General features: G+C 43.1%; 1 protein-coding gene across 1 annotated transcript; it reads right to left on the bottom strand.

The window, feature by feature from the left end:
• Positions 1 to 536: 536 nt before the first annotated feature.
• Positions 537 to 1,712, bottom strand: LOC137332643 (protein rapunzel-like). The gene has a single exon (XM_067996604.1). The coding sequence runs from the start codon at positions 1,710 to 1,712 to the stop codon at positions 537 to 539; it is 1,176 nt and encodes a 391-aa protein (XP_067852705.1).
• Positions 1,713 to 10,001: the final 8,289 nt, after the last annotated feature.

The following is a 10,001-nucleotide window of genomic DNA, read 5'->3' as shown; positions in this document are numbered from 1 at the left end:
GCATTGAAGCTACAGAGACAATTTAAGAAAATTAGGAAGAGGGAAAGCGCACTAGACCCAACAAGCACGTCCTTTTCCATCGACTAATCCCACTTACTATCATCAACTCCCTCAATCCCTTCTCTCTACAGATCCCACTTATGCTGTCTGCTTTAATCGCCTTAACCTGGTAATCTACTTGATGTTTGTAGAGATTTATACATACACGGATCCAGTTTCTTGTTTCCTAAGGGCACATCACAACACATTGAACCCACCTGTGCCTGAGATGATAGTTTCTGGTGCTGCTAGCAGGTGACTGATTTCTGATTGGATTTTGTAATTTGCTTAGTTTTAGCAATGTTATATCTGCCCATTTAACACCTCATTCAACGTGCAATATCAGCAAACAGATCTGTGGCTTCATTTAATAAATTGTAAATTCTATTCTGTTTCTAAACATTAACGAATTTCACCCAAAAAGCAACTGATACGTGTCACCTGAGCACCTCCTCATTGATATAGGGGAACAGGGACTGGGAAGGTCAGCAGGAATTTTATGTTGAGTGGACACACAGGGTGACTCCACTGTAGGTTTCCCAGAAATGACAATTGTTGGGAAAGTTCTTGTGATTCCACAGGTCTTTGTAGCGTCTCACAGTGTGTACAACATGCCCGGAGGGAAGGTTATTGGCCACATGTTTAGCAACTGCTCTTGCATCTTTCCAGTCATCCTTCCCCTCCATTAACTGCCGTATGTGCCCTTCGTCAAGTGGAATTTTTGGATCAATGGCGTATGAGACAACAACATTAACACCATTGAGTCTGAAAAAGTGAAACCGATTAGGACCAATTACACAGTGATTCTCAAACCCAGAGACAGGATCATAGACCCGTACAGACCACTTAACCCAGTCATATTTATCTGCTAAGGCCTCAATTATATAGGTTGCAGACCCCTTGTTATCTCTCTCACCCTTGTTCTTTATAAGACCCTCAACATCTATTTCTGCCTGTTCTGCAAACTCCTCTATGCACTGATCTATCATGGATTTCATTTTGCTCTCAACTTTGGCCATTTTCTCGTTCCATTCTCTCTTCAATGCTTCTACGTCAGTTCCGGTGATGGTGGCGTGACCCACCAGGGCAATCAGGCCGATACAGAGGAGCTCCTTCAGACGGGCACAGAGACCTTCCATGAGGCGCCGATTCCTCTGATCGTATCCCATGGCGGTTTCCAGGATGGGCTTGCCAAAGATGGCAGAATATCCCATCACAGCATCAAAGAGGGAGTGAAGGTTCTGGTCACCTTTAGTCACGTCGAAATGTGTTAGGAACTCTCGTTTCTCATTCTCCCGGTACTCTGGCGCAGCATTGAGGATGTCCATGTACTTCCTGAACTGGTTTTTCAGGTTCTCTTCGATGGGGAAATATTGATTATTAATCGTGCTTTTCTCTATCTCCCAAAGCACTTGCTTAATCTGATCTGAAATGACATCTAGCTGGTTCCTGACCATCTGGAACTGCTCCTTCATGTATTTCATCTCCTCACTCTCTCGCTTGCCTAAGGCAAGTTTAAGAATGATCCCTGCTACCTGAAAAATGGGTTTCAATACCCCGGCTACTACAGAAAACCTCTCTCTGTTCTGAAATACTTTCATTGCAATTTTTGCATCATTCATGTTTGCCTTGAGCTCGGCAGCAGCTTGATCAAGTTCTTCATTATTAGCCATTTTGTGTCTGGATGAGTATCTTGGGAACTAAAGTCAAGTTGGTTTTGTTGCTTACTCCACGAGTCACTGAAAAAGAAACATTGTCAGTTAGCTTGAGTAGGATTAAATTACATTTAATATTCTGTTCAAAAATCAACAGGTTTTATCACATCAGGATATTTTTAATTGACAAATTTAGGCCAAGGACCAAGGCCCACAGTGTGGAAGACCACCCAAGTTAACAAAAGAAAAAGAAAGATTTGTATTTATGCAGTACCTCATCATATATCAGAAACATTTTAAAGCACTTTACATGCAATGAATTACTTTCAAATGCGGTGACTGTTGTTATGAAGCAGCTTATTTTGTGCATAGCAGCATTCCATAAACAGCAATGAGATGGTGTTGGTTGAACGAGGAATGTTGGCCAAGACACTGAGATCTCCCTTCTCTTTGAATAGTGCCTCGGGATCTTTAACGCCCACTTCGTCATATCCGCCTAGTGAATCTATGCTGTATGCTCTCTATGCCTTAGTGTCCTTTCTATAATGGGGTGCCCAAAACTGCATAGAGGATCCAAACTGTGGGCTATCCAATGTTTTGTATACATTCAACATTATTTCTTTACTCTCAGTGACCACTCTCCGGTCCCATGTGCAATTTAGCAAAATTGAAGCCCATGGGATTAAAGGGGCAATGACAATGTGGGTAGAAAATTGGTTATGGGGCAGAAAGCAGAGAGTAATGCTGAACGGTTGTTTTACAGACTGGAGGGAAGTATACAGTGGTATCCCCCTGTGGTCAGTATTAGGACCACTGTTCTTTTTGATATATATTCATGACCTGAACTTGGGTATACAGGTCATAATTTCAAAGTTTGCAGATGACATGGAAATGTAGTTAACAGTGAGAAGGATAGTAACAGACTTCAGGAGGTCATAGACAGACTGGTGAAATGGATGGAAACATAGCAGATGAAATTTAATGCAGAGATGTGTGAAATGATACATTTTGGAAGGAACAATGAGGAGAGGCAATATAAACTAAATGGTACAATTTTAAAGGAGGTGCAGGAACAGAGAGACCTGGGGATTTGTGTACACAAATCTTTGAAGGTGGCAGTTAAAAAAGCATACAGCATACAGTTGATAAGGCTGTTAAAAAAGCATACAGCATACAGTCAGAAACAGGAGAATTTATAACAGAGAACAAAGAAATGGCAGAGCAATTAAACAAATACTTTGTTTCTGTCTTCACGGAAGAGTACACAAATAACTTCCCAGAAATGCTAGGGAACCAAGGGACTAGTGAGAAGGTGGAATTAAAGGAAATTTACGGTTGAGAAAGGCATGGATGTTAGGGAACTTGGGGAAATAAATAGTGATGTCTTGAGGAGTGTACATATTACAGAGAGGGAGGTGCTGGAAGTCTTAACGCGCATCAAGGTAGATAAATCTCCGGGACCTGATGAAATGTATCCCAGGACGTTATGGGAGGTTAGGGAGGAAATTGCGGGTCCCCTAGCAGAGATATTTGAATCATCCACCGCTACAGGTGAGGTGCCTGAAGATTGGAGGGTAGCAAATGTTGTGCCTTTGTTTAAGAAGGGCGGCAGGGAAAAGCCTGGGAACTACAGACCAGTGAGCCTGACATCTGTAGTGGGTAAGTTGTTGGAGGGTATTCTGAGGGACAGGATCTACAGGCATTTGGAGAGGCAGGGACTAATTAGGAACAGTCAGCATGGTTTTGTGAGAGGAAAATCATGTCTCACGAATTTGATTGAGTTTTTTGAAGGGGTAACCAAGAAGATAGATGAGGGCTGTGCAGTAGACGTGGTCTACATGGACTTCAGCAAAGCCTTTGACAAGGTACCGCATGGTAGGTTGTTACATAAGGTTAAATCTCATGGGATCCAAGGTGAGGTAGCCAATTGGATACAAAATTGGCTTGACGACAGAAGACAGAGGGTGGTTGTAGAGGGTTGTTTTTCAAACTGGATGCCTGTGTCCAGCGGTGTGCCTCAGGGATCGGTGCTGGGTCCGCTGTTATTTGTTATTTATATTAATGATTTGGATGAGAATTTAGGAGGCATGGTTAGTAAGTTTGCAGATGACACCAAGATTGGTGGCATTGTGGACAGTGAAGAAGGTTATCTAGGATTGCAACGGGATCTTGATAAATTGGGCCAGTGGGCCGATGAATGGCAGATGGAGTTTAATTTAGATAAATGTGAGGTGATGCATTTTGGCAGATCGAATCGGGCCAGGACCTACTCCGTTAATGGTAGGGCGTTGGGGAGAGTTATAGAACAAAGAGATCTGGGAGTACAGATTCATAGCTCCTTGAAAGTGGAGTCACAGGTGGATAGGGTGGTGAAGAAGGCATTCGGCATGCTTGGTTTCATTGGTCAGAACATTGAATGCAGGAGTTGGGATGTCTTGTTGAAGTTGTACAGGGCATTGGTGAGGCCACACTTGGAGTACTGTGTACAGTTCTGGTCACCCTATTATAGAAAGGATATTATTAAACTAGAAAGAGTGCAGAAAAGATTTACTAGGATGCTACCGGGACTTGATGGTTTGACTTACAGGGAGAGGTTAGACAGACTGGGACTTTTTTCCCTGGAGAGTAGGAGGTTAAGGGGTGATCTTATCGAAGTCTATAAAATAATGAGGGGCATAGATAAGGTAGATAGTCAAAATCTTTTCCCAAAGGTAGGGGAGTCTATAACGAGGGGGCATAGATTTAAGGTGAGAGGGGAGAGATACAAAAGGGTCCAGAGGGGCAATTTTTTCACTCAAAGGGTGGTGAGTGTCTGGAACGAGCTGCCAGAGGCAGTAGTAGAGGCGGGTACAATTTTGTCTTTTAAAAAGCATTTGGACAGTTACATGGGTAAGATGGGTATAGAGGGATATGGGCCAAGTGCAGGCAATTGGGACTAGCTTAGTGGTATAAACTGGGCGACATGGACATGTTGGGCCGAAGGGCCTGTTTCCATGTTGTAACTTCTATGATTCTATAATATTAGTAAAAAAAATAGTGCTGGTGAAATTAATGGGACTGAAAGCCGATAAATCCCCAGGGCCTGATAATCTGCATCCCAGAGTACTAAAAGAGGTATCCATGGAAATAGTGGATGCATTAGTTGTCATCTTCCAAATTCTATAGATTATGGAACAGTTCCTGCAGATTGGAGGGTGGCAAATGTAACCCCACTATTTAAAAAAGGAGAGAGAGAGAAAACAGGAAACTACAGACCGGTTAGCCCAACATCAGCAGTGGGGAAAATGCTATGATAAAGGATGTGATAACAGGACACTTAGAAAATATCAATGAGAGTAGACAAAGTCAAAATGGATTTATGAAAGGGAAATTGTGTTTGACAACCCTACTGGAGCTTTTTGAGGATGTAACTGGTAGAATAGATAAGGGAGAATCAGTGGATGTGGTGTATTTAGATTTTCGGAAGGCCTTTGATAAAGTCCCACAAAAGAGGTTAGTGTGCAAAATTGAAGTACAAGTGATTGGGGGTAAAATACTGGCATGGATTGAAAATTGGTTAACAGACAGGAAACAGAGAGTAGGAATAAATGGGTCTTTTTCAGGGTGGCAGGCGGTGACTAGTGGGGTACCGCAGGGATCAGTGCTTGGGCCCCAGATATTCACAATATATAGCAATGATTTGGATGAGGGAACTAAATGTAATATTTCCAAGTTTGCTGATGATACAAAACTAAGTGGGATCGTGAGTTGTGAGGAGGATGCAAAGAGACTTCAAGGCGATTTAGACAAGTTGAGTGAGTGGGCAAATACATGGCAGATGCAGTATAACGTGGATAAATGTGAAGTTATCCACTTCGGAAGGAAAAACAGAAAGGCACAGTATTATTTAAATGGTGAAAGATTGGGAAATGTTGATGTGTAAAGGGACCTGGGTGTTCTTGTACACCAGTCACTGAAAGCAAACTTGCATTTGCAGCAAGCAATTAGTAAGGCAAATGGTATGTTGGCCTTCATTACAAGAGGATTTGAGTACAGGAGCAAGGATGTCTTAACTGCAGTTATACAGGGCCTTGGTGAGACAACAACTGGAGTATTGTGTGCAGTTTTGGTCTCCTTACCTAAGAAAGGATATACTTGCCATGGAGGGATTGCAGCGAAGGTTCACCAGACTGATTCCTGGGATGGCAGGACTGTCTTGTGAGGAGAGATTGGGTCGACTAGGCCTTTATTCACTAGAGATTAGAAGAATGAGAAGGGATCTCATTGAAATGTATAAAATTCTGATTGGGCTAGACAGACCGGATGCAGGGAGGATGTTTCCCCTGGCTGGGGGGTCCAGAACGAGGGGCCACAATCTCAGGATACGGGGTAGGTCATTTAGGACTGAGATGAGGAGAAATTTCTTCACTCAGAGGGTGGTGAACCTGTGGAATTCTCTACCAAGTCACTGAATATATTTAAGAAGGAGATAGAGAGATATCTAGACACAGAAGGCACCAAGTGGTATGGGGAGAGAGCAGGAATATGGTTTTGAGATAGAGGATCAGACATGATCATATTGAATGGTGGAGGAGGCTCAAAGGGCCGAATGGCTCACTCCTGCCCCTATTTTCTATGTTTCATACAGGTAGCTGGGCTTTTTAAATATAGGCACAGAGTACAAAAGCAAGGAAGTTATGCTAAATCTTTATAAATCACTGGTTAGGCCTTAGCTGGAGTATTGTGTCCAATTCTGGGCACCGCACTTTAGGAAGGATGTCAAGGCCTTAGAGAGGGTGCAGAAGAGATTTACGAGAATGGCACCAGGGATGAGGGATTTCAGTTATCTGGGGAAGCTGGGATTGTTCTCCTTAGAGTAGAGAAGGTTAAGGGAAGATTTAATAGAGCTTTTCAAAATCATGAACAGTTTTGATAGAGTAAATAAGGAGAAACTGTTTCCAGTGACAGAAGGATCGGTAACCAGAGGATACAGATTTAAGGTGATTAGCAAAAGAACCAGAGGGGAGATGAAGGAGAAAAAAATTTACACAGCGAGTTGTTATGATCTGGAATGCGCTGCCTGAAAGGGCGGTGGAAGCAGATTCAATAGTAACTTTCAAAAAAAAATTGGATAAATACTTGAAGGGGAAAATTTTACAGGGCTATTGGGAAAGAGCGGGGGAATTGGACTAATGGGAAAGCTCTTTCAAAGAGCTGACACAGGCACGATCGGCCGAATGGCCTCCTCCTGTGCTATATGATTCTAACTTGCAGTTCTCGTTGAACTCCTTTCTACACATTTAGACCATACGTTGTGCCTAAGGCTCCAGGTGGCATCAATGACCCCTATACTTTGAAAAGTCCAGCATTGAAGTGAACTTGGCTAATCCTGCCATGCTGCTAGAACCACTGAATGTTCCAGCACAGAAATAGACCGTTCAAGCCACCAAGTGTCCCCCCAGCAATCTGTACTTTTCACCATATATATCAGTGACATGGATGAAGGAATAGAGAGTAGTATATCCAAATTTGCAGATGACAGTAAGTTAGGGACACAGAAGTCATGTAGGTGGGAGCAGGTAGTTACAAAGGGGCATACACACATTAACTGAGTGGGCAAAACCATGGCAGATGGAGTTCACTGTGGGGCAGTTTGAGGTCATTCACTTTGGATCCAAGAAAGACAAATCAGAATACTTTTGTAATGATGGGAGACTAGAAGCTGTGGAGGAGCAAAGGGGTTTGGGTGTCCATGTACGCAAATCACTAAAGGTTATTGCACAGGTTAACAAAAAGTAATCAAAATGGCTAATGGAATGTTGGCCTTTATCTCAAGGGGGCTGGAGTACAAAGAGGAAGAAGTTATACTTCAAATCTAAAGAGCCTTGGTCAGACCCCATCTGGAGTACTGCATTCAATTCTGGGCATTGCACCTCAGGAAGGATATATTGGCCTTGGAGGAGGTGCAGTGCAAATTCACCAAAATTATACCAGGGTTTAAAGGGTTAAATTATGAGGCCAAGTTGCAGAAATTTTGGTTTGTATTTCCTTGAGTTTATAAGGCTGAGTTTTGATCTAATCGAGGTGTCTAAAATGATAGTGATTCGATAGGGTAGATGCAGAGAAACTATTTTCTCTGGTGGGGGAATAAGGGGGCATAACCTTAAAATTAGAGCTAGTACATTTAGGAGTGAAATAAGGAAGCAGTGTTCACACAAAGGGTAGTGGAAATCTGGAACTCTCTCCCCCAAAGGGCTGTGGATACAGGATGTCAGTTTAACCTTTCAAGGCTGAGGTTGATAGATTTTTGTTGGGTAAGGATATCTAGTAAAGATGGGTAAATAGAGTTGACGTACACATCAACCATGATCTAATTTAGTGGCAGAACAGACTTGAAGGGCTGAATGGCCTATTGCTGTTCCTATGTTCCTAAGTTTACGCTGGCATTCTTCTCCACATGAGCAACCTAGTCTTGTTCTCTCTCTCTTCCCCTTTCTCTGTTTACTGACTCATTGCTGCTCTCCTCTCTGGGGGAGAAATTGGACCTGGCTGTGCTCTTTTTATGGGCCTAAAATGGGTGCAATGAGGGCCAATTTTAGGGACCATCGTTCTGTGCCCTGAGACGCCTGAAAGACATCCGACCCAATATTGGTGTCCCCTGGCAGCTGCCTAAAATAGGTGTTAGGCTCCTTACATATGTTAATAAGGGACCTTAAGCCTGTTTTATGCCCCCTCTACCGTATCTAATTGCAATAAACGGAGCAAGCGCCCGGCCTGGTCCGCTCAGGATTCTTAAACAGTCGCTGCGATCGAAGTAGCAATCACCACCAAAAGGTACATTGTTTAAAAAAAGTAATTTATAAAATATTCCTGTGGAGCCAGAAGGAGCAGGAGTGCTTCCCCGACTTCACAGGACTTGCAATTCTTCCATCTGTTGTCGGATGGAAGAATTGACGCCAGGTCTAATCCTAGGGCTGCTGTTAGAGATTAAGATTGGGAAACAGTAAGAGAATTCATTTTACGCGAAAGATTCACTAATGTTTCTTCCATTTCATATTAGTTCTGTAGTTAAAACCCTTAGAATTAAAAGACTGCAAAAGCAATTGACAGCATCTGTACAAAAATTAACTATAGCCCTCTTTGAGACCAGCTTGCACATGCTTACATTTAGATTCACTTTATCTGTCCAAACTGGAGATGCAATATCTATGTTATGGTACTAGGGCTCCTTTTATGCTTTGCTAACCCTAAACACCGGTGTTTTCTGTGCAACTTCGGGATTGTAAAATGTCAGAATGGAGACAAATATTTAGCATGTCTGGAACATCTCAATAGAGACTTAGTCCTGGAAATATGTGTGAAGAGTTATGGATTAGTGCAGCTAGAAACAATATAAATGGGGTGAGATCGTAGCCATGTGTTAGAAGAATGAACAGAAGGAGGAGAGAGAGAAACAGAGGAGAGAAGGTTGAGTTCAATCGGCTGTGACGTGCGTTCTTCTGTGGCAAAACATCACCGTGTGTTCTGGGGTGTTGTCTGTGAGTATATTAATAAATGAGCAAAGTGTTTGACTCTGCGCCTCAAACTCATCCTTGGTATATCAACACAGGACTTCAGCCATTGTGTATATTGTTACAAAAATACACATCCCAACACTGCAGTGAGGCAAGCAGCTGCAATTCAACAGTGTAAAATGGGGCAGGCGCTGGCAACTTCTCCAAATAATGTAAATGAGGCCCACGGCCTCGGTCCTCCCGATTGGGGCGCGCGCTGTTTGCGTGCCACTGGTTATGCTCCCGAAAATGGGCCATGACCAATTATTAGACACCTCTCTTTCCCTCTCTTGTTTAGCACTGATTGCTGGTGCTTTCTCTGCCTGTCGCTCTGTCTAATTTTTTAAAAATTATTTATTCATGGGATGTGGGCGAGGCTCACAAGGCCATGACTCACTGCTAGCTTCTCTATGTTTACTAATTCTGACTGCTGCCCTCTCTCTCTGTCTCTCCAGTTTCTTTCTGTCTCTTTGTCTATCTCTGTCTCTCCTGTTTCTCTCTGAGTCTCTCTCTGTCGGTCTCTCTACTGACTCACTACCAGCTTCTCTCTATTTACTTCACAGGAGCATTATCGAACAAAATTTGACACCGAGCCACATAAGGAGATATTAGGACAGGTGACCAAAAGCTTGGTCAAAGAGGTAGGTTTTAAGGAGCGTCTTAAAGGAGGAGAGAGAGGCGGAGAGGTTTAGGGAGGGAATTCCAGAGTTTAGGGCGTGGACAGCTGAAGGCACGGCCGCCAATGGTGGAGCGATTAAAATCGGGGGTGCGCAAG

This window comes from Heptranchias perlo, chromosome 2, assembly GCF_035084215.1.
Source record: "Heptranchias perlo isolate sHepPer1 chromosome 2, sHepPer1.hap1, whole genome shotgun sequence".
In the NCBI taxonomy this organism is placed as follows: Eukaryota; Metazoa; Chordata; class Chondrichthyes; order Hexanchiformes; family Hexanchidae; genus Heptranchias; species Heptranchias perlo.
This window is presented reverse-complemented; position numbering and strand designations above follow the sequence as displayed.